The sequence below is a fragment of the Saccopteryx bilineata genome, chromosome 6 (assembly GCF_036850765.1).
Source record: "Saccopteryx bilineata isolate mSacBil1 chromosome 6, mSacBil1_pri_phased_curated, whole genome shotgun sequence".
Lineage (NCBI taxonomy): Eukaryota > Metazoa > Chordata > Mammalia > Chiroptera > Emballonuridae > Saccopteryx > Saccopteryx bilineata.
Window position 1 is genome coordinate 30,635,478 of NC_089495.1, and position 27,781 is coordinate 30,663,258.

The 27,781-nt window shown below is 37.2% G+C and overlaps 2 protein-coding genes across 2 annotated transcripts in view; both read left to right on the forward strand.

Moving 5' to 3' along the window:
* ADAM9 (ADAM metallopeptidase domain 9) overlaps positions 1–21,180 on the forward strand; it is a 150,215-nt gene extending 129,035 nt beyond the window's left edge. The window contains exons 19-22 of the mRNA XM_066235015.1: positions 9,192–9,333; positions 11,159–11,246; positions 17,949–18,016; positions 19,769–21,180. Of these exons, the coding sequence (XP_066091112.1) occupies positions 9,192–9,333; positions 11,159–11,246; positions 17,949–18,016; positions 19,769–19,862 (392 nt within the window). The 3' untranslated portion in view covers positions 19,863–21,180. The remainder of the gene's footprint in view (positions 1–9,191; positions 9,334–11,158; positions 11,247–17,948; positions 18,017–19,768) is intronic.
* A 3,354-nt stretch (positions 21,181–24,534) lies between these two features.
* The window catches only part of ADAM32 (ADAM metallopeptidase domain 32), a 112,675-nt gene continuing 109,428 nt past the window's right edge, over positions 24,535–27,781 (forward strand). Inside the window, exon 1 of the mRNA XM_066237503.1 lies at positions 24,535–24,594. Coding sequence (XP_066093600.1) covers positions 24,535–24,594 — 60 coding nt within the window. The remainder of the gene's footprint in view (positions 24,595–27,781) is intronic.

The following is a 27,781-nucleotide window of genomic DNA, read 5'->3' on the forward strand; positions in this document are numbered from 1 at the left end:
TGTCCTTTAAGTCTGCTTTTCTTTGTTAATTTTCTTTCTTTAGGATCTATCTAGTGATGTTAGTGGGGTATTGAAATCCCCTAGTATTATAGTATTGCTGTTGATCTCTCCCTTTATATCTATCAAAGTCTGCTTTATATATTTAGGTGCTCCTATATTAGGTGCGTAAATATTTATAATGGTTATATCTTCCTGTTGGATTGGTCCCTTTATCATTATGTAGTGACCTTTTTTTTATCTCTCACTATACTTTGTTTTAAAGTCTTATTTTGTCTGATGTAAGTATTGCTACCCTAGCTTTTTCTTCATTTCCATTTGCATGAAATATTTTTTTCCATTCTTTAACCTTCAGTCTATGTGCATCTTTTGTTTTAAGGTGTGTCTCTTGTAGACAACATATGTATGGGTCCTGTTTTCTTATCCACGCAGCTTCCCTATGTCTTTTGACTGAATCATTTAATCCATTTACACTTAAGGTTATTGATATGTAGTTGTTTCTTGCCATTTTATTCTTTAAAGCTGTATTCTTCTTTTGCTATATTCTTTTCCCCCTTTGATCTGTTTACAACAGGCCCCTTAACATTTCTTGCAGCATTGGTTAGGTTGTAATGAATTCCTTGAGTTTTTTTTGTTGTTGGGAAGCTTTTTATTTCTTCTTTAATTTTAAACAATAGCTTTGCTGGATAACGAAGTCTTGGTTGTAGATTCTTTTTCTGCATTACTTTGAATATTTTTTGCCATTCCTTTCTGGCCTCAAGTGTTTCTGTTGAGAAGTTGGATGTCATCCTTATGGGGCTCCTTTGTAGGTGATAGCCTTTTTTTCTCTAGCAGCTTTTAATATTTTCTCTTTATCACTTAGCTTTGGTATTTTAATTATGATGTGACTTAGTGTAGATTTCTTTGGGTTTCTCTTTAATGGAATTTTCTGTGCTTCTTGAATTTGTGTGACTTTTTCCTGCATCAATTTAGGGAAGTTTTCAGCTATGATTTGATTGAACCAAGTGTCTGTCCCTTGTCCTTTCTCTTCTTCAGGAACCCCTATGATGCAGATGTTATTTCTCTTCATGAGCTTTTTTTTTTTTTTTCTTTTTTGTCAAAGAGCTCTCTTAGAATTTCCTCAGATTTTTTGAGTCTTTTTGCTGCTCTGCTTCCATGCCTTCATTTATCTTGTCCTCTAACTTGCTTATTTGATCCTCAGTTTCATCCATCCTGCTTTTAATTCCTTCCATTGTGGTCTTCATTTCTGATATTGTATTTGTCATTTCTGACTGATTCTTTTTTATCATTTCAGTGTCCTTTTTTATACTTGCTATCTGTTTATTTAGGTGTTTGTTATGTCCATCTATTGTTGTTCTAAGATATTTGAGCATACTAACAATCATTATTTTAAACTCTGCATCTGGTAATTTGGTTATATCTGACTCATTTAAAACCTTTTCTGAGGATTTCTCTTGATTCATTTGGGTCGCATTTCTCTGCCTTCCCATTTTGTTTGTGTATAAGAAGGGTGTGGCCAGTGTAGTCCAATGGGTGTGGTCTCTGTGTTCCCTCGGTGTGGTCTGTCTGCAGGCCTGCCACCCCCTCTGCTGCTGCCTTGGACATTTGGGTATGGACATTGCTGGCGCCAGCCCCCTGTGGCTGTCAGCTGTTGCTGTGGTTCTGCTTTTCCTCCACAGAGGGGCTGTGTTCATGTTCCTGGGTCTACAAGCCTTGGCCGGCCTTGGCCTTTGCCCTGCCCCCACTGGTGGGGCTGTGCACCTACCTATGCACCTCTGCTCAACCACGGGTCTTTGCCTCATCCTGGACTTTCGCCCCGCCCCCGTGGGCAAAGTTGTGCTTGTGCATCAGACGCCAAGCCCCTGCTCCGAGTGGCAGGCAGGGCTGCGTGCTCACGCTCAGCTGCAGGTCTCTGCAGTTTCCAGGTTTTTGCTTTTCCCCTGTGGGTGATATTACAGGTGGGACCCCTCTTGTTCTCCCAGCCCTGCAGCTGGGCCAGACCGCTTTTGTGCGCTCCTTCCTCCCCTGCCAGGCCAGCCTGAGCTCACGCTGGGCCTCAGTCTGGCTGCCCAGCTTCTGTGTCCTGCTGGTGCCTGCCCTCTGGCGAGCCCTCAGTAGTGTGGGTGGGGGTACTGCAACTCAGAGCTAAGCACTCTATACTGTATTCCTGAAGGCTCTCTCTTTCTAAGCAACTCTGCTCTGAGTGCCATAGGGGAGCTTGTTTGGTTGGTGTACTGCTTCCCTTTGCTGGTATTGCTGATTCCAGGGGAAATATTAACTTTAGATTTGGGGGGTGACTCAGCCCAGGGGTTATGGTGGCTGTCCCTCAAAGTGTTTCTCCCTGTGCTTCCTAAATTATACTCTCTTCCTGCTCCTCCAGTCCTCTCATCTGTCCCTGTCCCCCGGGGCCCTGGGTAAGTGGTTGTGAAAGAGGTTTTCTGCACAGCCCCTTTAAGAAGAATCCTGGGTCTGAGAAATCTGTCTGTGTCACAAACAGTATCTTGACTTGTTTTGCAGCTAAATACTGTCCATACGCTTCTTCTAGGCTCTTGGGCTGCAGGCTGGGGTTTTGTTTCTGGGGCCCAGGACTCTCCCCTCTCCGCTAAACTCACTTCCTGCCACGTGAGTCTCCTGCCTGCCTTTCACTTTCAGGGGCTGGGCAGCCCTCTCTGCATTTCTGCTTTTCCTACCAGTCTCAGTGTGGCTTCTTCAGTGTTCCTTGGTTGAAGAGTCCTCTTAGTTTAGTCCAAAGTTTGTTTTTCCAGATGATTGTTCTTAAAATTAAGTTGTAATCCACTTTGGTTCTGAGAGGTGGAAGTTGGTACATCTGCCTACTTCCATTGCCATCTTGCCGCCCTTCTTTTCTTTTCTTAATATAAGCATTATAGTGCTATGAGTTTTCCTTTAAATACTGCTCTATAACACCCCAGAAATTTCATTTTCATTTATCTCAATAATTTTGAATATATTATTTCTTTGACTCATGAGTTATTTAGTACAATGTTACTTTGTTTTATAGTATCTGGGGAATATTCTAGCAATTTTAGTGTTATGGATTTTTCATTTATTCTAGTGTATTCAGAGAACATATTTTGTATGGTTTTAATTCTTTTATATTTTTTGACACTTTTTTTATGGCCCAGAGGGTGTTCTATATTAGTAATACATACACTTGAATATAATCTGTATTCTACTATAATTGGGTAGAGTGTTTTTAAAATAGCTTATAATTGTTGACAGATGTTGAAGTCTTCTATATTCTTACTGATTTCTGCATACTTGTTCTGTCAATTATTGAGAGAGGAATATTGAAATCCTTGGCTGTAACAGCCTATTTGCCTATTTTTCCTGGCAGTTCTTTTAGCTTTTGCTTTATGTATTATAAAACTCTGGAATTAGGTCTATCAATGTTTAGGATTGTTCCGTTCAGTTGCTATATTGACGCCTATATTATTACGAAATAGCTCTCTTTATACCTGGTAAATATTCTGTTCTGCAATTAGACATTAATATAGTTACTCCAGATTTCTTTTGATTAGTCAGCATGAGAAATCTTTTCTCATCCTTCTACTTTTTATCTATAAAGCAGCGTATAGGTGTGGGCAGCATATAGTTGGGTCTTACTTTTCTTTTTATCTAGTCTGCCAATCTCTGCCTTTTAATTGAGTTGACCTGACTATATTTAACAGGCTTATTTTTATGTTTGGATTTAAATCTACCACATTGTTATTTTTGTATCACAGCTTCTTTTCATGTGATACTGTACCACTTCAGTATGCTTTCGTTCCTCTTCCCATGCATTTTGTGCTCTTGATGGTGTTCTTATACGTATATTATGAACCCTACACTACACTGTTATTATTTTTGCTTTTGATTGTCTTTAAAAGGATTTAAATAATAGAAAAAGTCTTTATATTTATGCACATAGTAACCATTTCTGGTGTTCTTTATCTTTTTGTATGAAGTCAGATTTCTATCTGGTATCATTTAATATCTGGTTGAAGTACTTTTCACATTTCTTTTTTTTTTTTTTTGTATTTTTCCGAAGCTGGAAACGGGGAGAGACAGTCAGACAGACTCCTGCATGCACCCGACCGGGATCCACCTGGCACGCCCACCAGGGGGCGACGCTCTGCCCACTAGGGGGCAATGCTCTGCCCCTCCGGGTTGTCACTCTGTTGTGACCAGAGCCACTCTAGCGCCTGGGGCAGAGGCCAAGGAGCCATCCCCAGCGCCCGGGCCATCTTTGCTCCCTCGCTGTGGGAGGGGAAGAGAGAGACAGAGAGGAAGGAGAGGGGGGAGGGGTGGAGAAGCAGATGGGCGCTTCTCCTGTGTGCCTTGGCCGGGAATCGAACCTGGGACCCCTTGCACGCTAGGCTGACGCTCTACCACTGAGCCAACCGGCCAGGGCTTCTTTTCACATTTCTTAAAATGCAGGTCATCCAGTGACAAGTACTTTTAGCTCCTGTATATCTGAAAAAGTATTTTGCCTTGAACAATAACTGTGTAAAGCATTCTAGGGTGAAGTGTTTTCCCCGTTTTACAACGTCTGGCTTACATTGTTTTTTCTGAGAAATCTGTTGTTGTCTTTTTATCTTGTACTTGTAATGTGTGTTTTTACTCTTTGGTTGCTTGTAAGATTTTTCTCTTCATCTATGATTTTTAGTATTTGATTATAATGAGTCTTGGCGTGCCTGTGATTTGTTAAACTTTTTCAGTTTATGATTTTATAGTTTCAAATTTAAAGACCAATTTCATTATGTCTTCAAAATTTTTTTGTTGGTTTTATAATGTTTTGTGTATTTAAAATATAATAATTAGGTGCTTTATTGAATTATATGCTCATATATGTCACATGTAGCACACCCAGACATTAACTGACCTATATAGTAAGGAAGCTTTTCTGTCCTGACCCTGCTAAATCCCAGATTCTTTTTCTTTTTCAATTGCAGTTTACATTCAGTATTATTCTGTATTAGTTTCAGATGTACAACATAATGTTAGAAAATTATGTACTTTACAGAGTGATTCCTTGTTGTTTCAAGTACCTACATGGCCTCATACATAGTTATTAGAATATTAGTGACTATATTCCTTATGCTGTACCCTATATCTGTGACTATTCTGTAACCAAATTTTACTTTTTAATCCCTCCACCTTTTTCACCCATCCCCCAAATCCCTCTCCCCTCTGACAACTGTTAGTGTGTTCTCTGTATCTATGAGTCTGTTTCTATTTTGTTTATTTTGTTATTTAGATTCCACATATGAATGAAATCATATAGTACTTGTCTTTCTGTGACTTATTTCACTTAGCATAATATCCTCTAGGTCCACTCATGTTGTCACAAAAGGTAAGACTTAATTGTTTTTTATTGCCAAGTACTATTCCATTTTGTAAATGTGCCACAACTTTTTATCCACTCATTTATTGATAGGCACCTGGGTTGTGTCCTATCTTGGCTATTGTAAATAATACTACAGTAAACACAGGAGTGCATGTATTCTTTCAAATTAGTGTTTTGGGTTTCTTCTTATATTTCAGGAAGTACAATCACTAGGTCATAAGGCAGTTCCATTTTTAATTTTTTGAAGACCCTCCACACTGTTTTCCATAGTGGCTGCACCAGTCTGCATTCCCACCAACAGTGCAGGGGGCTCTCTTTTCTCTACATCCTCGCCAACACTTATTTGTCAATTTATTGATGACAGCCATCCTGAAAAGTGTGAGGCGGTATGTCATTGTGGTATTGATTTGAATTTATCTGATGATCAGTTATGTCGAGCAACATTTTTCTGTTTTTCTCTTTCCTGTCTGTCAGGGATTCTGAGTACATCTGTTTTGATAACTTGTAGTTCTCTCACATCTCATTTATTTGCCTTGATTATTTTATTGTTTATTCTCTGTGTTTAATTAAAATAGTTTGTATTCTTATTTTTCAAGTTCATTCTTCTTTTGTAGTATCTGATTTGCTGTTAATTCCATCCAGTGTAATTTTCATCTTAGACATTGTATTTTTTACCTTGTTAAGTTCTATTTCTTTTTTGTATCTTGTATGTCTCTACATAGCATGTTTAATCTTTACTCTGGCTTCTTGAACATATGGAATGCAGTCATAACTTCTAATGTCCTTGTCTAATTCTATTATCTGTGTCTTCTTAATCATTGTTGACTGATTTTTCCCCCTTGTTATGGATCATATTTTCCTGCTTCTTTGCATGTCTTGTAATAAGTTTTTATTGGATACCAGAAATTGTGTTTTTTTTCTTGTTGGATACTAGATATTTTTAGATTTCTATTGATGAACTTTGTTCTAGTTGTGCTTATATTTCTTGAACAGTTTATAATTTTGTGCTTTTGGATTTTTTTTTTAAGTTCTATTAGAAAGAACCAGAGCAGCGTTTAGCCTAAGGCTAATTTGGCTCTATTACTAAGGCCAAACCGCTTCTGTTTATTCTATTCAGTGCCATAGCATTATGGAGTTTTCCACTGGAAATGGTAGGAACAGGCAGTCCTCCCAGTCCTGTTGAGTTGTGGGATATGTTCTTACCAATTCTTACGGTGACTCTTTCTCTGTCTTCAGGTGGTTTACTTGTGTGCATTCATGGATCAGTAGTCAACTGAATATTTGAGAAGAATATTTGAAAGCTCTACAGAGCTTTCAAGTTCTGTGTGTGCTCTCCTTCTGGTTCTTTGCTAAGTGAACTCTAGCTGCCTTGGCTTTTTCTGATAACCAGATCCATTTTCTCAACTCAAGGAGACCTCTGAGCTTTGCTTGTGTTTTCTCACTCCTCATCATGATCTGTTAACTTTCACTCGGCAGCAAATGGGGACAATTGTAGAGCTTACCTTATTTGTTTTCTGTCTCAGGTATCATTGTTCTTCTCCTTGTCTGATGTCTCTATAAAAAATGGTGCTTAATATTTTTTGCCTGGTATTCTGGTCGTTATAGCTGGGGGAATAAATCTGGTCCCTGTTACTCCCCCATGGCTAGAGTGGAAGTCAGAACTAATGACTGTGTCATTCCATCGAGTGGATGTGCCATAACTTGGCTGTTTTCTAATTCTTTAACATTTAGGTTGTTTCTAAGTTTTTGATATGCACTGATAACATTGTAATGTATGTCTCAATACTTATTCATTTTTTCCAGTTGGAGGATAAATTGCTAGAAGTGCGATTACTAGTTTGAAGTATATAATCCTTTTTATGATTCTTGATAACAATTCCAAATGAATTTGTAAAATGGTACTGATAGTATGACGGTACCAATTTCAACATAACCTCACTAATGTTGGATGCTTTATTCAAAATTCTATCATTAGTATGTATAAAATTGCATATCAAGCTTGCATTAATTTTAACTGGTTTAAAGATTGTTTCATGTACTATCATACAACTTTTAATAGAAATTTTTAGTACTATTAAAAACTTACAATTATAAGGAAAAATTTTACATCTTATCACTCTTGTTCATATTTACTATATTCTTTTTCTAAAGACCATAGAACAGATAAAATTAATATTAATTAGTTAATTTTTAGAAGTTATATGATAAGACTTAAAATCCAGAAGCTGTAAAAAACAAGATTGATAAATTCAACTACCTAAGATTTATAAACTTATGCTTGGAGAAAAGCATTGTATAATAAGACAAATTACAAAATGGGGAGAATATTTCAACTCATACACTAATCGTGAAGAAAAAACCAGTTGTTCATTAGAATAGCCAAAGGACTGAACAGAAGAAGAAAACTTTTAAATATCAAAAGTTGCTTGACTCATACGATTAAAAAATAAAGGAAGTTAAAATTATTTAAGATATAATTTTTCGCCTAGCAGTTTGGCTAACACGCATAAGTTGGACCTTGTGGGTGAGGCCTTGAGGAAATTTATTTATTTATTTTTATTTTATGAGAAAGAGGTAGGGAGAGAAACAGAGAGAGAAAGAGAGAGAGAGAGAGAAATATCAATTCATTTTTTCACTTAGTTGTGCACCCATTGATTGATTCTCATATGTGTCCTGACCAAGGCTCAAACCAATGATCTCAGTCAGAGTCTAACTGGCACCCTCAGGAGTAAGCCAGTGCCCACAGGATTGAGCCAGCCACCTCAGCACTGCGGGAGAGCGGTCTATTCACTGCGCCGCGGAATGGGCAGGAAATCTTGTATGTTGCTGGCTGGTGTGCTGAATTGTAACCACCATTATGGAGGACAATTTGACAGTGCCTCATAGAACTGAATGCATTTACCATCTCATACATAGTTCTACTTTAGGGAAATTATACATATATCTGTACCTATTGATATTATTCATTATAATAATAGCATTATTATAAAGTAATTCTTGATAGCATTTTTAAATAATAAAATTTAGCAAAATGAAAGTATCAGTTGGGTACTGTTCAGTGAAGTATAGGACATCCTTGCAATGTAGTTTTGTTACCTGTACAGAAAATGAGTTGGTCCTCTATGTATGGTTTAGGAAGATATGTAGATAACTGAAAAAAGTGATGTGCTGCCTGGCCAGACGGTGGCGCAGTAGATAAAGCATTGGCCTGGGATGATGAGGACCCAAGTTTGAAACGCCAAGGTCTCTGGCTTGAGCATGAGCTCACTAGCTTGAGTGTGAGGTCACTGGCTTGAGTGTGGGATTGTAGACATGACCTGATGGTCACTGGCTTGAAGCCCAAGGTCACTAGCTTGAGCAAGGGGTCACTCACTCTGTTGTAGCCCCCCCCCCATAAAGGCACATATGAGAAAGCAATCAATGAACAACTAAGGTGCCACAACTATGAGTTGATGCTTCTCATCTCTCTCTTCCTGTCTGTCTGTCCTTGTCTGTCCCTTTCTATTTCGCTTAAAAAAAAAAAAAGGAAGTGCTGAGTAGTGTTTCTGGTATGTTAACATTTATGTGAAAGAATCAACAACAAAAACACATTTTGTTCTTGCTTATATTTGCATGAATAAATATTGTAAGGTAATATAAGAAATTAGTAAAAGTGGAAATTTAAGGAAGGAAAAAGAAGTAGACAGAGATGAGATGTAGCAGACTTCTCAGTGTATTTAATTTATATCTGTTTGACTTTTGAACAATGTGCAAATTAATGTAAGACATTTATAGTACCTACTATGTTCTAGTTAACAAGAATGAATTTCTAGCTTAATGATTATTAATATAAAATTTTTCTCTTTAGATAAAAATACTGCATTGAGAGATGGACTTCTAGTATTCTTCTTCTTAATTGTTCCCCTTATTGTATTTGCTGCTTTTGTCTTCATGAAGAGAAATCAACTACGGAAAAGCTGCTTCAGAAAGAAGAGATCACAAACATATGAGTACTTAAATTTTTTTCTTTTAAACTCATATAAAATAATTTAAAGTAATTATGATGATGATATCATTATAATTTATATTATAAAGGCTGGTTTAAAGATAGAGTTATAACTTACCTTTATTCTTTTGACATGATTAGCAGGGATTAAAGGATAGTGACTATACTACTGAAAATGGCCCTTAGAGTTCATTTTGCTTGACATTGATTCCTACTAGTGGAGTAAGTAGGACTTTGGGCTACAGTTTCCAATTTGGGCTTTTTTTTTTTTAATTGATAAGAAAGGTACAAAGAGACAGAGGAGAGAGATAAGAAGCATCAACTTATAGTTGCTTCACTTTAGTTGTTCATTCATTGCTTCACATTTGTGCCTTGACTGGGGGGCCCAAGCTGAGCTAGTGACCTGTTGCTCAAGCCAGTGACCTTGGGCTCAAGCCAAGAACCTTTGGAATTCAAGCTAGCAATGTTTGGGCTCACACCAGTGGCCTTGGGATTATGTTGATGATTTTAGGCTCAAGCCAACAAACCCGTGCTCTAGCTGGCGACCTCGGGATTTTGAACTGGGGACCTCAGTGAGCCAGGTTGATGCTCTGTTCAATGTGCTGCCACACTGATCATGCCTAATTTGAATTTCTTAATCTTTTTAAAGAGAGATTAAAATATGGGATAAAGATTTTTAAATGTTGAAAATTTTTTTCTATGTCTATTTCAAGGATCAGTTTTCACAGAGGAAGAGCTTTTCAAATCAGTTTTGGAAACAGATTTTGTGAATGACAAGCTTTTAGGTTTTGGTGGAAGATAGGGTTGTCATAATTCATACAACTGACATATAATCTATGTGTTGGGCTCTTGTATAACTGTCTTTCAGCTGTCACTTATATGTTGGCATTAGAATGTAGCATAGATTAGCATGGACCTTGTAATCATATCTAAATTTAAGGTCCAGTTTGTCATTTGTTAGAATTATGAACTAAAATAATAAGTAAAAAAAACTCTTTGAATCTTGGTTTACTTCTAAATTGAGAACAATAATACTACCTATCTCTTAAAGTTGATGTGAGGATTAAATAAGAAATATTAACAAACAAAAATCTTAGTACATTGAAATTACTTAAAAATGAATTTTTATCATGTTAATGACTTCAAAATATACATATTTCTTTTTTATTGCTTATGTTTACTTCATTGTCCTATTTTTCTCACTTATTGCAGAGTATTTTCCTAGAATAGCTTTTAATTTTTAACATCTTCTAAAACGATTTGTCTTCTAATTCTTTCTTTCTTTTACTTACACACTTCAGACTGACCAAACCATGTAATTCCCCAATGTGCATCTCTGAAATTTTAGTTCTATAAGTACAACTATCCATCTCTTCCCAGCTGGCTTGCTGTTGCCTCAGCACGTCTGAAACTTAACTGGTATCCTTCCCACTAGCTCATTTGCTCCTCTCGGCTTCAGCATGTTTAGAACGTTAACTTCAAGTTTTGTACACGCAACCTAAGAATGTGCTTTTACTCTTCTCTGGTTTGAGAAGACTTGAGGAGAAAGCTTTGGTCACATTGGCCTAATTGGCAAAGGTTTATAATTTCTTAGAAATTCAGTTTGCTTAATTGTGAAATGGGGCTAATAAAACTTTCTGAACTGTAAGAATTAAAAAATATGTGAAAACTCTTAAAAGTGCAGGGGAAAATTTAGCTATTGTCATGATCTTCATCATCATCACTACCAACATCATTGTTCTGTTTTTGGGAAAATGCGCGGTATGTGTAATATGTCATACAGAAATGTTTTAATCTTAATTTAGCTCACAAGTAATTCTATCTTTCAGATCAGACAGCAAAAATCAAGGAAAAGTTTCTAGGCACCCCGTGAGTGTTCCTCGACATGTCTCTCCAGTGACTCCTCCCAGAGAAGTTGTAAGTTTAAAACAGAAAATTCTGTTTCTTTACTGTTATAATGGATTCACATTTTTAAAAATGAAAAATTTAGAAATGTGGTCTGTGGGTTAAGGAAATAGGAGTAGGGTCCCTGGCTCAGAGGAGAGGAAGAGACATCTAGCTAATAAGAATTCTTTGCTAATCAAATGTCAAAATAACCTGGGGATGTTTTCTCTGAACATATGTACCCTGATTATCAATGTCACCCCATTAAAATTAATTAAAAAAAAAGAATTCTTTGCCTTGAAACCCAGATTGGGAAATAATGTGGGGCCCACGCTCTCGCCAGGTTTTCCTGTAGCTTCTCTCCGTCTTCAGTGCCTGGCTTCCCTCAGACATGTTACCAAAGACCTGAGCTGAGCTCGTGGAATGCACTTAATAGTCTCAGCAATGGGACTAGTAATCACTGCTCCTCTGAGTGGACTAGGAAGTATTAGGATAATGATATATTTCTTATCTGCATCTATTCCTAAGAAATATGTGACATTACTTTGTATGTTTTATATTTTACTTTTATTTTTAAATTAGATTTATCGAAGGTGACATTGGTTAATAAAATTAGATAAGTTTCAAGTGTACAATTCTGTGGTGCATTATCTGTATACTGCATTGTGTGCCCACCACCATATATGGGACCCCTTTCACTTTTTACTTCTATCCTATTCCTCTTCCTGCGGGTAACCACCGTACTGTTTTGTGTGTCTATGAGGGTTTTTTTGTTTTCCTTAGTCTCCCTATTCTACTCCTTGTTTGTTCATTTGTAGCTTTTAGTTTTATATCCCACAGAGAAGTGTATGATTTTACTTTGTATATTTTTAAGCTTTGCATAATATTTTGTTTGATGTTTTACACATTCATCTGTAACCTACTTTTTTCTTCAACATTACTTTTTGATTTATCACTATCAGTACATGTAGTCTTTGTTCATTCTTTTTCACTGTTGACATTGTGTTATATAAATACCACACAATTTTAAAATCCATTCTCATTACGAGATTCCAATTTTCCATCAGGCTGAGATGAACATTCAATATATATATTTGTCTTCCCATGCCTGTGTATGAGTTCTGGTGCTTCATATATAGTAGTTTCTATCCACATGTGACTGTTTAAATTTTATTTTAAATTAAATAAAATTAAGAATTTTATTCCTTATTCACATTTTAAATCACATGAATAGATCACATGTGACCACTGAGCACTGTGAGGGACAGCAAAGATACAGTTCATTTCCATCACTGCAGAAAATTTTATTAGTGACCACTGACCTAGGGGCACATAGGAATCAAATTTATGAGTTGAAAGAGATGTGAATATTTACTAGCAGTTATCAAATTGTTTTCCAAAGAGGTTACACTATGGAGTGACTGTATCATCAATGGTGTATGAACATTCCTGTCAGTCCACATCTTTTTCAACATTTGGTATAGTCAGACTTTTTTAAGTCTTTCCAATTTATGTGAAGTGAAATGATTATTTTTTCTCACTTTTTTATATATATGGAATCTCCCTATTTTATTCCTTTTTCCCCAATAAAAAAGAAACTAAATATTATTATGCCCTTTTCTTCCTTAATTATATGTCTTCAAGATTTTTCCATATTACTGCATTAGCAGGATAATCACAGTCTCCATGTATACAACTTAGAAATTATGTTTTCATCCTTCACATATTATTTTTTGTTGTTGTGATAAAATATTATGCCATAAAATTTACCATTTTGATCAATTTTAGGTATATAGTTTAGTGAAATTACATTCATAATGTACAGTCATCACCATTCTCTTTTTATTTTTGAAAATTTTTCATTACTCCAAACAGAAATTCTGTACCCATGAAGCAGTAACTGCCATCCCTCCTCCTCCTATAAACTGAGAATCTGCTTTGCCATTTCTGTAAAAGGGGCTGTTGGAACTCTGATAGGGATTATGTTGAATCTGTAGGTCACTTTTGGTTGACAGATATTGACAATGCCGAGTCTTTTAAACCATGAGCACTAGTTGTCTTTCCATTAATTTAGGTCTAACTTAATTTTTTCTGCAATGGGTTGTAATTTCAGTGTACAAGTCTTTGACCTTCTTGGTTAAATTTATTCCTTGGTATTTATCCTTTTGAATGCTAGAGTAAATGTAATTGTTCTCTTAATTTCCTTTTCAGATTGTTCATTGCTGGTGTATAGAAACAAAGTTTATTTTTTCATGTTCATTACATATTTTGCATTGCTGTTGGATTAACTTCTGAGCTCTAGTAGTTTTCTTTTTCCTTTTGAATTTTCTTTTTATATATAGGATCATATCTGCAAATGGAAATAATTGCACTTCTTCCTTTCCAATTTAAATATTATTTATTTATTTCAATTGCTCTAGCTAGAGCTTCCAGTACTATATCACAGAGTAGAAGTAAAATTAACATCCTTGTATTATTACTAATCTTAAGGGGAAAGCTTTCAGTTTCCTTGGCATATTTATAAAATTCTCCATGTTCTTCCTCTGAAATCCATTTGATGTTTAGAAGTCCTCAAAACAGTCCCTGGGAGCTGTTTTTATGTGTTCAGCTCTTAATATTTGAGTTCTTATGTATGAGATTGGGAAAGACAATTTCTTATCTATAATCTATTTTAAAAACATATACTATGGCAATATCAGGGTTTTTGTTTGTTTGTTTGTTTAATATGGACCTTATATCTTTTGGTGTTTTAGCTCTAGACTTTGGTTTTGTGGTTATCGTGAGGTTTGTATGAAACGCCTCATAGGTGAAATAGTCCCTTTTTTCTGCTAGCTTCTTTTCTTCATTTGCCTCTCCAAGGTGAGCCCTTTTCCTCTTCCACTTTTATGGTTTTGTTGTTGCGATATCCCTTTTAGAGCATGCTTGTTACCAAATTGAATTAGGTGTCGTTATTTTAAGAGCTTCCCCCTGTAACCTTTATGTTGTAATAAATGTTTAATACCCTGTTTTGCAACACAGCTGACGTTTTCTGATTCTCTCTGTCATCTTGGAGTTTTATGTGCTTTTCTCCTTCCACTTCAGATGAAAGAGCTCCTTTCGACATTTCTTGTGGTGAGGAGTCCGTCCGCTCTTGTTTGTCTGGGAAGGCCTCTCCTTCACAGCTGAATATTAACTCTGCTGGATGATAGAGGACTCTTGCTTGGTAGCTTTTGTCTTTCACTATTTTGCATATACCACTCCCTGTCTCTTGGCCTGCAGAGTTTCTGCTGAGAAATCTGATGACAGCCTGATGAGGATTTCTTTGTAGGTTTCCACCGCTCCCCCTACCCCCCACCCCCCACCCCCTGGCTGCCTTTATCATTGAGTTTTGACAATTTTGTTTTATTTATTTATTTTTTAACTTAAATTTTTTAAAATTGAATTTATTGGGCTGACCACTAGTTAACAAAATTATTCAGGTTTCAGATGCTGTCGGAGCACATCCTGCTCACAGCACCAGATGCTGGATTGGGCCCATGTCCTGCTCCCAGTGCCAGATGTCAGAGCCCACCTGCTCCACAAGGGATGGGCTAGGTGGTGAGATTCCCCAGGGGAAGAAAGCACTGGGAGCTGAAGGAAGAGGAGACCTGCTGCAGTGCTGTAGTCCATGCTGTACTCCAAGCAGTCCTGCATTCTCCCCCTTTCCTGGCAGTGCCGTAGCAGTAGTTCTAGGGCTCGGGACAGTAGTGGCATGGGCCAGTATTACATCAGTGCTAGGGCTAATATTATGACCTACATAGCAGTTGCTGAGCTAGGCAGCCCCGAAATGCATGGGAGCTGGAGCAGAGCCACATGGCCCCAAAATGCGTGGGCACCAGAGCCAGGCAGCACTGACAGGTATGAGAGCTGGATGACTTCTGTGTCCGGTGCCTCCATCGTGGATCTCACTGTCATTTCCCTCGGCAGGTGTCCAATTCTACAACACATCTTCTGTGCAGAGTGCTGTATGTTCACCCACCCAAGTCAGTAGCTATCCATCACCTCTTATCCCCCTGTACCCTCCTGTACTTCCCACCGCCCAGCAGTCACCACACAGTTCTGTGGGTCTATGAGTTTCTCTCTCTCTCTCTTTTGTTGACAGTTTTAATATAATGTGTCTTAGAGAAAGTATTTATATTTTGGATTGAGATAATGAAGTATTCTGTTAGTTTCTGTACTTTTATGTTCAGTTCGTTCCCTAGCTTTGGGAAGTTCTCATCTGTTATTTATTGAAATAGGCTCTCTCTTCTCCTTCTGGGATACCCATTATTTTTATGTTGCCCTTCCTAATGGTGTCCCATAATTCTCATAGAGTTTTTTCATTTAAAAAAATATTTTAGTTTTCACTTCTCTTCCACCTGAATAATTTCCAATGCTTTCTAATGCATCCCTCATCTCATGAATTGAGTTCTCCAGCTGTAGATTTCAGTTTGGCTCTTTTTCTTTTGTAAAGAGATTTAAATTGTTCGTGAATTTTATTCCTGAGGTCATTGAACTGCCTTTCGAAATTTTTTGGTATGGCATTGAGTTGCTTCATAACAGCTATTTTGAATTTTCTGTTATTTAGATCACAATCTTTCATCACTTTGAGTTTGATTTCTGGAGAATTATTTCTTTTTGTAATACCATGTTACTGTGTTTGTTTATGGTGCTTGAGAAGGGTTGTACCATTGTTTGTGAGTGATAAGTATATACTCCATTCTTTTTGGTAGCTTTATAACATTCCATCTTATGGATTTTCCACAAATTTAAAAACAGGTTGTTTCAAATCTTGTTAACACACAATATGCAGCATCAAGCATTGTTGTACATATGTGTCAATGTAAGAAATATCCAAACCTGCAAGACTCTTTCTGAGTTTATCTGAGCCAAACTGATGACAGTTGCCGGGAAGCAAAATCTCAACGGGTTGAAAAAATGCTCTGGAAAATGTCAATTTCTCCACTTATTTTATGAATCAGAATAAAGGGGAAGTTGTAAGGGGGTTACATGAAATAACATTGGTGATGAATTAGGGAGAAAGCAAAGTAGGAAAATCTTTGGTAGTGGATAAAAAGTAAAACATAGACACATATTTCTTTTACATAGACAGGTATAGGGTAGTTTAATAGGTAACAATTAACATGATAATAACAATGAGGGGATTTGTGGTCTTCTCTGGTGCTGTGGGTGTTCTTTGAAGGGTCTGGCAAAAAGGAAATGACATTGACATTCCAGAGTTATGTTATCCTAAAAGCAGAAAGACAGCTTTTAAGGTCGAGAGTGGCCTTTGGCAGGAAAGATACCAGCCCAGGACATGACTACCCAGCATGAACTGCTTTTAGTTAGAATATTTTCATTTCAGACCGCCCTATGTCGTACGTTAGTCTCCGAGTTTATAAGGCCCCCTAAGCTTGTTATATTTAGTATGTGGCCCCCTTTTTGTCCACTTGGGTTTTTGCATACAAAAGTATATGTAAATTCCAAGAAGTGGACTTGAACTCTTTCTTTAAAGTGCTGCACCTATGACTTGATGGAAGGGGATAGAGACTTTTTTTTGCACCTCTTACCTATTTTCACAGTATAAACATACCACTCCATGGGGCCTCACCCACCCCTCAGTGTGTGTGTGTGTGTGTGTGTGTGTGTGTGTGTGTATCAGATTATTCCCTATTCCCTAACAGGGCCCAGAGAATATTCCAGCTCTTCTTCAACACAGCTTGTTTTGCCACTCACACAGCTTTAATAGATGGTGGAGAATACCTTAGTCAAGAACGCTTTATCAGTGATTTAGTAATTTCATCCAATCTCCCCTGACTTTTCCTAATATAATGTGATATGTGAAAAATGTTCTTATTTTTACTTTTTTATTTAAGGTTGTCTTATAGAGTCTGACTTTGTTGTAAACTTTCAACTACCTTGTCAAGGAAGAATATAAAGTATTCAAAAATCAAGGGTCGTAGATTAGTGGTATTTATAGTACCATTTAGGTACTGTATAGGTTTGGCAATTTATTTTGGGAAGGTTTTTTTTTTTTTCATTTTTCTGAAGCTGGAAACAGGGAGAGACAGTCTGACAGACTCCCGCATGCGCCCGACTGGGATCCACCCGGCACGCCCACCAGGGGCGACGCTCTGCCCACCAGGGGACGATGCTCTGCCCATCCTGGGCGTCGCCATGTTGCGACCAGAGCCACTCTAGCGCCTGAGGCAGAGGCCCAGAGCCATCCCCAGCGCCCAGGCCATCTTTGCTCCAATGGAGCCTTGGCTGCGGGAGGGGAAGAGAGAGACAGAGAGGAAAGCGCGGCGGAGGGGTGGAGAAGCAAATGGGCGCTTCTCCTGTGTGCCCTGGCCGGGAATCGAACCCGGGTCCTCTGCACGCTAGGTGGAAGGTTTTATTTAAAATATATTGACATAGGAAATATGTTACCATATATATATATATACATATATATATGTAAGATACTAAATATATAATCAGCTAACACATTGAATATAATTAAGATTATAATACTTAAGTAATATTGAATTAAAAAATATATAGCCTTTAAAGAATTAACTTTTTCTTATTCGATGGTAATGATGTTGAATAAGATAAATAATTTTATTGTCAGTATTATAAATAAGTTGTCTATTCATTGACTTTAAATATGTTGCTTTATTTTATATGGAAAATAATAAACTATGTAGAAAACATATTGATGAATGCATTGTAGTAATAACCTTTTCTCTTTTTTAGCCTATATATGCAAACAGATTTCCTGTACCAACTTATGCAGCCAAGCAGTCTCAGCAGTTCCCATCAAGGTCTGAAGTGAATTTGCTTAGATTACTTGACCAGAATAAAATCCAGGGCTACTGTCTAGTATTTTCCTTCCATTTTAATTTGATTTAGGACAAAAATTTATTGCCAACAGTTTTGATAGAGCACAATTTACAGAATAGCTTTTATGAATTTTATATGTTTTGTCATATTAATGTGGCATCAAAATCAAATTTTAAAGAAACCTCAGGAAGGCAGTAAACTGCTGCTGCAGTTTTTGGTGTACATAAAGTTCAGAAAGAAGGACCTTTAAAATAATCAGCAATGGGAAACCAGATGGGTTGGACTAGGCACTGGAACTACCAAGGAAATGAGGAATTGTGGGGCTAAGGTCCAAGAGAGGAACACAGTGTGGTGATGATCCCAGCTTTTGGGACTGTTTTCTGTCAGAGATATGTAAATTTATTCAGAAAGTGAGAACTGAGAGGTTGGTTTGCTGAGGAGAGCTTTCAGACAGACTCACAGGGCTGCAGGACGAATATGGAATATCGGAGCCCTGCCAGGAAGGAGATACCCTGGGACCTCCTAGGCTTTTGTTGCAACCGCGGGGTAGTACTGAGCTAGATCCTCATCTTTATTACAAAGTTGTTTTTTTAATGATGGACCCTCAATAAAAAAGAAAAGCCAGACATATACTAAAAAGGAAATCTGACTAAAACCAAGGAAGGCAGTTGACCATAGAAATAAACTTAGAAGGTATTCAGTTAATTGAGTCATCAGACATGGACTTTAAAATAACTGTGATGATTATGTCATGAAATAAATAGTCAAGAATGAGAAATTTAGCATAGAAATAGAAACTTAAAAAGAATCAAATTAAAAAAAAAGAATCAAATTAAAGACCCAGTAGAAAGGAGAAAATTTATTACTAATATATATATTTTATATCACATAAAATGCATTCCACCTCTCCCACCCCCAAAAGTTTTTCAAATTATAATTGAATTGTAACACTGAGGCATGTCCTCATGTTTTATAAGCTTTATAATTCAATAAGAGTGTGTTGCCTGACTTGTGGTGGTGCAGTGGATAAAGCGTTGGCCTAGAATGCCAAGGCCACCAGTTCAAAACCCTGGGCTTGCCCAGTCAAGAAGTTGATGCTTCTTGCCCCCTCTCCTTTTTCTTTCTCTCTCTAAAAAAAAGAATGTGTTGAATCCAACTGAGCATCAAGAGAAGAATATGTAACTTTTGAGACAGATATATTTACCAGGTAATGTAGTGTATTATTGGATTAGTGGTATACTAGAATTGACTGAAGTGGTTAAGGAAAGAGTATCCAGAGGTAAAAATATGAGGACAGGTGTAGAAATCAGCCAGTTTGATTCTCATAGCGGATATTATGTTTGAGAGAGCTGGAATTTCAGCTCTATGTGTGTATATAGCTCTACACTTTCAGTAGTATCCTGCCCTTAAATCCTTGTTAGGTGCTTAATTCACCTGGTGTCCTCACTTGTCTTTTACTATTTGATTTTTCAATTTCATGTGCTATTCTTTTTAAAACATAAACTGGAATCTTCACACAACATCATCGATAATAGAATACCAGTTATGCTATTTTAGACTCTTTGGTTAAAGAACGATTCATTGCATATCATATTACTAGTAATCTCAGAATATAACGTACCCTTAGGAATGGTTAGTGTTGTAAAAGATGGGATTGTGTTGGGTTTGTGATGAATGCACCATTATTTCATTCAGATGAAACACATGATCAGCTGTGTTTTTTCTTCTCACAGGCCTCCTCCACCACAACCGAAAGTATCATCTCAGGGAAATTTAATTCCTGCTCGTCCTGCTCCTGCACCTCCTTTATATAGTTCCCTCACTTGATTGTTTTACCTTTCCTTTTGCAGATATCTTCAGGGAACTGAGCTAAGACATTTTTGTTCCTGATATTTTCTTGAAAATCCTTTCCTCCTGCTGCAACTATGACTGAGAACAAAACACTACAAAACAAACTTTACTAACACAGAGAAATAGAATTGAACAGTGGGAATTGAGAAATATAAGAAATTCAATGAAGTCAGGGAATTTAGAGTAATTTTGTTTTCCGTCACTGAATAAGTCTTATTCAGTCATCTGTGAAGTTAAAGCACCTAACATGAATTGTTATTTTGAACATGTTACTGTAATGATTCTCACATTAACTGATTTGGTTTAAGTTTTGGTATTATGTACTTAAATGTAATTATAAATTTTGACCTTAGTTATCATTAATGGGGTTTCAGGTTGAACATGTGATAATCTAATGCCTGTGAAAACTAACTGCCAATAATATCTAATATTTTTCATCTTACACAAACTAATCATCATATGCTAGAATCTCAAAGGTTTGTTCTGTTTTCCACAAAAACACAAATTCCACAATCAAGATTTCATAATATTACTTTTAAGTACAAAATACACTGAGTGTTATGTGTGTATTCACACACAGTTATTACCTTCCATTTTTATGATCATTCTGAGGATAAATGATTCTATGGATTCTATTCTATGGATAATAGATTCTATGGATCTATGGATAATGACTATTAGAAAAATTAATTTAATAATAGAGTTCTATTGTGAATCATGTTAAAATATGACAAGTTTTACAATAGCATTATTTTAATAAAGTATGAACTTTAAGGTACGAAGTATTTAATAGAACTCAGATATGCTGTTGATTTAGGGCTATAAAAAGCAGGATCAATTATATCTTCAATCAATTGAGCTGTTATAAAACCACTTGAGAATTTCATGAGCACTTTAAGTTTAAAATCTGAAACTTCAAAGCTTGCTATTAATATTATTTAGAATGTTTACATTTATTAAGGTGTGCTGGAACATGTCTCTCTTGACGCTGATATTTTCAGAGAAATTATGCTGGAGAAAGGAAAGAAGAAAAGATTTTTTTAGATAGCAAAAAAATATTATGTGATTCTGTGAGTTATCCCAACTGTGTTAAAAATGAATTTTTACTATGGAAGAAATGGTATGGATGGTAAAATTTTAAGCAGTTAAAAATTTAACATAACCTCTCATAATAAAGTTTAATAATAGAATTATTAATTCAATTTCATTAGTTTTTCCAAAAATTTTTTTTGGTTTCTGTATATATACATAAACAAATATAACATTTACAATAAATAAAATACTTGAAATTGTGTTTTGTGTTTCCTAGTAACTTTACTCAGCTATTTATTATCTTATTAATTAAAACATTATATGAGGCAAAACTGCTATACTACTCAAACTTTTGCAGATATTTCACTAATTTTCTAGACTTCTGTCAAATTGTACATAATGGCTTTTTGTTATTAAAGAATAACATTAGTTTTGAAGAAGACAGCTACTTCAGTTCTCTGAAGATGGTACATTATTTTAATATCAGACACGCATTAAAAATTGTAAGCAATCCCAAGTGAAGAATTTTTACTTCACTTTAAACCCCCAAATGTCATCATATAAGACAAAATGTTTGTGTCTTTCATTTAAGTCTCAAGTATTGGAATTGTAATTCAGACCACTGGAATTTTACAGTTGGTAATATATTATGTAATTTAAAACTTTTCTCAGAATGGGAATTTCTTGAATCTTTGAATATTTAGAAAAATCTTCTAAAAGACTATTTGATCAAATTAAATTCTTTTACTTTTATATATGTTTACAAATTTATATGCTTTTCACACTGGTTTGTCTTTGATTTATTTTGAATTCTATTAAAAATTGTAAAATTTCATTGTCATAGATGCTACTTCAAAGTTTGAAAACATTAAAGGGCTTCCTTACCATCTGCTGAAGGTGTTTTAATAATCCAAGATAAATTGTATGTAACTTTGATATAACTGTTTGACTACATGTTCACAAACTTACCTTGTTCAGTGTATTGCATTTTCCCTTCCTGTCAAGCGGATGCTAGGGTCTCTAATCATATAGTTAATTAAGCACAGTGTAGGTTTTGTAAGCACAAATCAGATTTTATTAAATTCCATAAATGTTTACTGAAACTCTATCATACCATCTTGAAGGTACCATATTAGGTAGTATGATATATAAGTTCTGGATCAGATTGCGCCTACTTTGGAGAGAGCTATATATAACACAAGGAAGATTAATATAAAGTCTACTCTGTTAAAGATTTCTTAAAGGATAAGGAAAGGGAAATAACAAATTTATTCAAAATACCACTAATTGAAAAGTCTAAGCATTTATTGTAATTGTTTTTCTAATGATATGAAACAAGATTAAATCAGATTTTTTTCCCCTCAACTACTGTCTAAAAGCGGTATTAGTGTAGCACTGGCTGTTCCTGTTGAATAAAACTAGGTGTATATTTTTGTGGCCTTTTTTTTTGCCCATGCTATTTTTGAGGTTTAGTTTGCTTTGTTGGAAGCCTATGCATTCATAAAATTACATGTCACATGTCAGTGTAGATGTAGTGACACCCTAAATGAGCTTTCTTGTGTCCCACCACCCCTCCTTCCCTGGACCTTTTAGTTTGTGTATCTGCCTTTCTGTTAATTTGTATGAGAATGAGAATTCATTCTTGTTCTTTGGGATTTGAAAAGAATTCAAAGAGTGCATATAGGTGGAGGCTGGGGGTGAGGCTGGGAGGGAGGGTGCATTGCATTCCATGGGAATAAGGCAGTGTTCATTCAGGAAAGACCAGAACTCAAGGTGGCCAAAGCATTTCCTGTAGGAGAAAATAAATAGGTGGCAGCCTGGGTTCCAAATGTAGAAGGTTTTTAATACTGTTTTGAGGAATTTGGCTTGAATTTTCTACAGGAACATATATACTGCAACTATGGGCAAGAATCTTGTTCATCTCATTCACTACACAAATGCTCAGTGTACTGGGAAGTTACTGAACAAGAGAAGGGCATCACACGAATTTTAGCCAAGGCCCTATGGAGAATCAGATGGATTGGAGGAAATATAGTATGGTAGACAGAGTCTGGTTACAAAGTGCATTTGGATAGTAGGTATAGGGGAAAACAAAACAAAACAAAACAAAACAAAAGGTAGCAGGCTCTTTCCAAAGACATCAAAATCTATGCACTTTCCTAGTTGTTTTTATTTAAGAAACCAGCTAGTTTTTTTTTAGAAACTCAGCTTTATTAAATGTGAATATATATATTTGTGCGTCTGTGTTCATACAGTTTTTTTATTTATTTCCATTTTATACCTTTTAACTTAAATTTATTGAGTTGACAGTGATTCAAATAAGATTATAGAGATTTAGGAGCCCTGGCTGGATAGGTTGGTTGGTCAGAGCATCGACTGGAAGCAGAGAAGATTATATAGGTTTCAAGAGTATTCTGTGATACATGATCTGTATGTTGCATTGTGTGCCCACCACCCACAGTCAGATATCCCTCACCATATATTTAACCCCATTTATCCTGTATCCTCTACACACCCACACCCCTTCTCTCTGGTCACCACCATACTATTGTCTGTGTCTATGTGTTTTTCTTGTTTGTTCATGTTTCTTTCAGTTTTATATCCCTCATGAGTGAAATCATAGTTTACTTTTTCTGTCTGACATATTTCGCTTGACATGATAGTCTCAAGATCCATCCATGTTGTCTAAATGGCAAAATTTACCTTTTGTTATGGCTAGTAGTGCTCTATTGTACATACATAGCACATCTTTATCCAATCATAGCCTAAGGCAGCGGTTCTCAACCTGTGGGTCGCGACCCCCGCCGGGATCGCGACCCACAGGTTGAGAACCGCTGGCCTATAGTTTTCCATTCAGAAAGTTGTTACACGTTCATCTTTTAAAGCACCTAGAAACGTCAAACAGCGCATAATAAGCCTTTTAGTTAGTTCTTTCAGGTCCATTGACACGAAGGGACAGGTCTGTGGGTACGACCACCGGCTCTGGGTCACCTTGGAGGAGTGGCGGGCCACCGGGTGGGGCGGGCAGCGGGCGGGGCTCAGGGGCGGGCTGACCTTCAGGCGGCACACTGCAGGCTCTTCCTACAGCGCTCCAAGGACCGGCGCAGCGGCCTGGCCTGAGCGCCCGCGAACGTCGAGGGGCGAGGGCGGCCCTCGAGGTCCGCATGCACCAGGCGGCGGGTAAGGGCGCCTGACTCCGCCCGCCCAACGGCTCCGCGCTCGGTACTGGCTCGGAGCTGAGAAGATCCAGCATGTTCGGCTTGACGCTGCTGCTTTTGGGCCTCAGTGGTTTGCTGATGTCAAGGCCCGGTAAGCCCATGGGGACCCTGTTAAGTCTGGGCTGGGGTGGAGGGAGGTTTTTCTTCTCCTTTCAAGGTATACCAGCTTCCGTCAACCCGTGGGCCGAGCTGATGAAAAATCCGGGGTGTTTACCTGCTTTTTGGTTTCCTTTGCCCTGTCACCCTAGAAGATGGGCTGTGTTTGGGCGCCAGGCCATAGAAGTGACTCCTGAGAGTGGAAGATAGTTTTAATAAGCTCAAGGACAAACGCTTGACTCTGAATTAGGAAAATTTGAGCTTTAGGTCTACAGTGAGGGAGCTTTCTTTAAATGAGAATCATGAATCCAAGAATCCATGCCTTTCAGGTCGGCTGCACAAGGAGCAGTGAGACATATCCTGTAAGTCCCTTTCCACCGGGTTGCAGAGCGTGTTTGTGGACATGTCTTTTCCAGTGGACAGATCTCTAGGATGTAAATTGTGATGGAGCAAGTCTTCCTCTCCCGAGAGCATGCTTTGAAAAGTCTGTTCTTTAAAGCCTCCGTTTATCCCCTGCACTAAGACAACACATACCCTTTGAGAAAGAAAGATTCATAAACACAAGCGTCAAACAACATTATTGGATGCCCAGTAACACTTCCGAATGGTGACAGTTCATGTCCACCAAAGGGTACGGATCTTAGATTCATTAAAACAATGGGCAGTAACTGTGCCAAGGAAGATTAAAGACCTGTACAGATTTAGCAAGTTGTGTTTTTATAATACCATCTACCCTTTTAATCGATCCAGAAGACTGAAGTCATAGGCATATTGAAAACGATGTGAAATAGGTCAAATGTTACAAACTATTCTAAGAATTTGCCCAGTGAAATTGATAGGGGAGCCCAAAAGTTAGAAATTTGGCTTAACAAATAGTAGCTTTTATTTGTAATGAATAGGGTTAGGTTATAGTTAATGTAAGGGTTAGGAAATAGTTAATCTGCTCCCTATTCTCTCTTAATGGCTCCCTGGCCTTTACTTTGAAATGCAGTGGAAAGTTTACCTTAGCAGGAGTTTTGGGGAAGGCTTACAAGGGGAGGGACCTGAAGATGAGGAGAGTTTACATCACAACGGTTGTTTGTAAAATCCTAGCCACAAGGTTTACTGTGAAAAGTCAAGGCCTAACAACACACAATGGAGAAAAGAAAGCCTCTTCAACAAATGGTGCTGGGAAAACTGGAAAGCCACATGCGAAAGAATGAAACTCGACTACAGTTTATCCCCTTGTACTCAAATTAATTCAAAATGGATCAAAGGCCTAAATATAAGACCTGAAATAATAAACTACATAGAAGTAAACATAGGTACTAAACTCATGGACCTTGGTTATAAAGAGCACTTTATGAATCTGACTCCAAAGGCAAGGTAAGTGAAGGCAAAGATAAATGAATGGGACCACATCAGACTAGAAGCTTTTGCACAGCAAGAGAAACTGACAACAAAACAGACAGCCAACTAAATGGAGATGATATTTTCAAACAACAGCTCAGATAAGCGCCTAATATCCAAAATATACAAAGAACTCGTAAAACTTAACAACAAACACACTAACAATCCAATAAAAAAATGGGAAGAGGACATGAACAGACACTTCTCCCAGGAAGAAATACAAATGGCCAACAGATATTTAAAAAGATGCTCATCTTCATTAGCTATTAGAGAAATGCAATCAAAACTACAATGAGATACCACCTCACACCTGTTAGATTAGCTATTATCAACAAGTCAGGTATTAAGTGTTGAAAAGGCTGTGGAGAAAAGGAACCCTCATCCACTGTTGGTGGGAATGTAAAGTAGTACAACCATTATGGAAGAAAGTATATAGTGGTTCCTCAAAAAATTAAGACTAGAACTACTATATGACCCAGCAATCCCTCTACTGGATATGTACCCCCAACACTCCAAAACACTGGTATGTAAAGACACATGCAGCCCCATGTTCATTGCAACATTGTTCACAGTGGCCAAGACATGGAAACAACCAAAAAAACCTTCAATAGATGACTGGATAAGGAAGATATGCTACATATATACTATGGAATACTGCTCAGCCATAAGAAATGATGACATCGAATCATTTACAACAACATGGATGGACCTTGATAACATTATACTGAGTGAAATAAGTAAATCAGAAAACACTAAGAACTATATGATTCCATACATACGTGGGACATAAAAATGAGACTCAGGGACATGGACAAGAGTATGGTGGGTACAGGGAGAGGGGGGGAGGGAGGAGAGGGAATGGGGGGAGAGTCACAAAGAAAACTAGATAGAAGGTGACAGAAGACAATTTGACTTTGGGTGAGGGGTATGCAACATAATCAAATGTCAAAATAACATGGAGATGTTTTCTCTGAACCTATGTACCCTGATTGATCAATGTCACACCATTAAAATTAATAATAATAATAAAGAAAGAAAAGTCAAGGCCTATAGATTAATTAAAAACTTAGTTTACCAATCTTAAATCTTTACTTTGTATCCTGTGGGAGTAGGGAGACTTTTTCCCATCTAATTTTCAGAAGTGCCAGGTCCTGGCTGTTTTGAAGGTTTACCAAGGGCACCAGATAGGACCATGCTAATTGGACCCATGTCAATATTAAAAGAACTTGTGAGGGAGACATTCCTGCCACCTCCTGCACACTGTTACGTGACTAATTGAACAGACTTTGACCCTGAACCCTATAAAAACAGCCAGCACCAGGAGAGTGTTAAGGCAGTTCTTTGGGACAGGAGTCCCCTGCCTCCTCAGTTTGCTGACAATCTGAATAAAAAACATTCATATGACACAGATCCATCTCTCTGGTTGATTGGCAGTGATGGGCAACTTGAACCCCAGCTTGTTCTAGTAACAAAATGGGTTCCTTTATCACTGTCAACGCTAATTGGATTACTTAGGTGGGATGACTTCTTTTCTAACTGGACTTAGTTACCTACAGCAAAGGCCATACATAGCCTTTTGACGGGGAAGTGCTTTCACCCAATGAGCATATATGTAAATCATCAAAATATTTATTCATCTAGCCCCTTCTCAAGGATGAATAAAATCCAGTTACCGTACGTCAAAGGGTTCTTTATTAAAGGCAAATGGCCCACTGAGGTGTGGATAGATTTACCTGGATTATACTTTGTGCAGACAAGGCACGTCTAAGGCAATCCTGGGAGGTTTCCAATAATGCCGTTGTCCTCAGTCCAATGTTTTATCAGTGCCCCAATGTGTTATTGTATAGTGGGATTTTCATATTGTTTTCTTGATGACATCTTATAGGACTGGACGTTTGGCCCATACCATGATTTGCTTTTGGGACTATAACTACAATGAGCATCTCATCATCTTTGTATTTCTTCTACAGTGGCATGCTGTTGCCCATGTTTATTATTTTTGTTTTTTTCAAATCTCTAGTATCACCCATACCAATGGAACTCATCACTGAACAAGGGAATTTTGAGAAAAATAATTTTTGAGAGCAGCTCTTTTAGCTGCTTCGTTGGCCAAAGATAGTGATTTCTACATCTTTCGTTGGTGTCTGCTCTGAATGACCA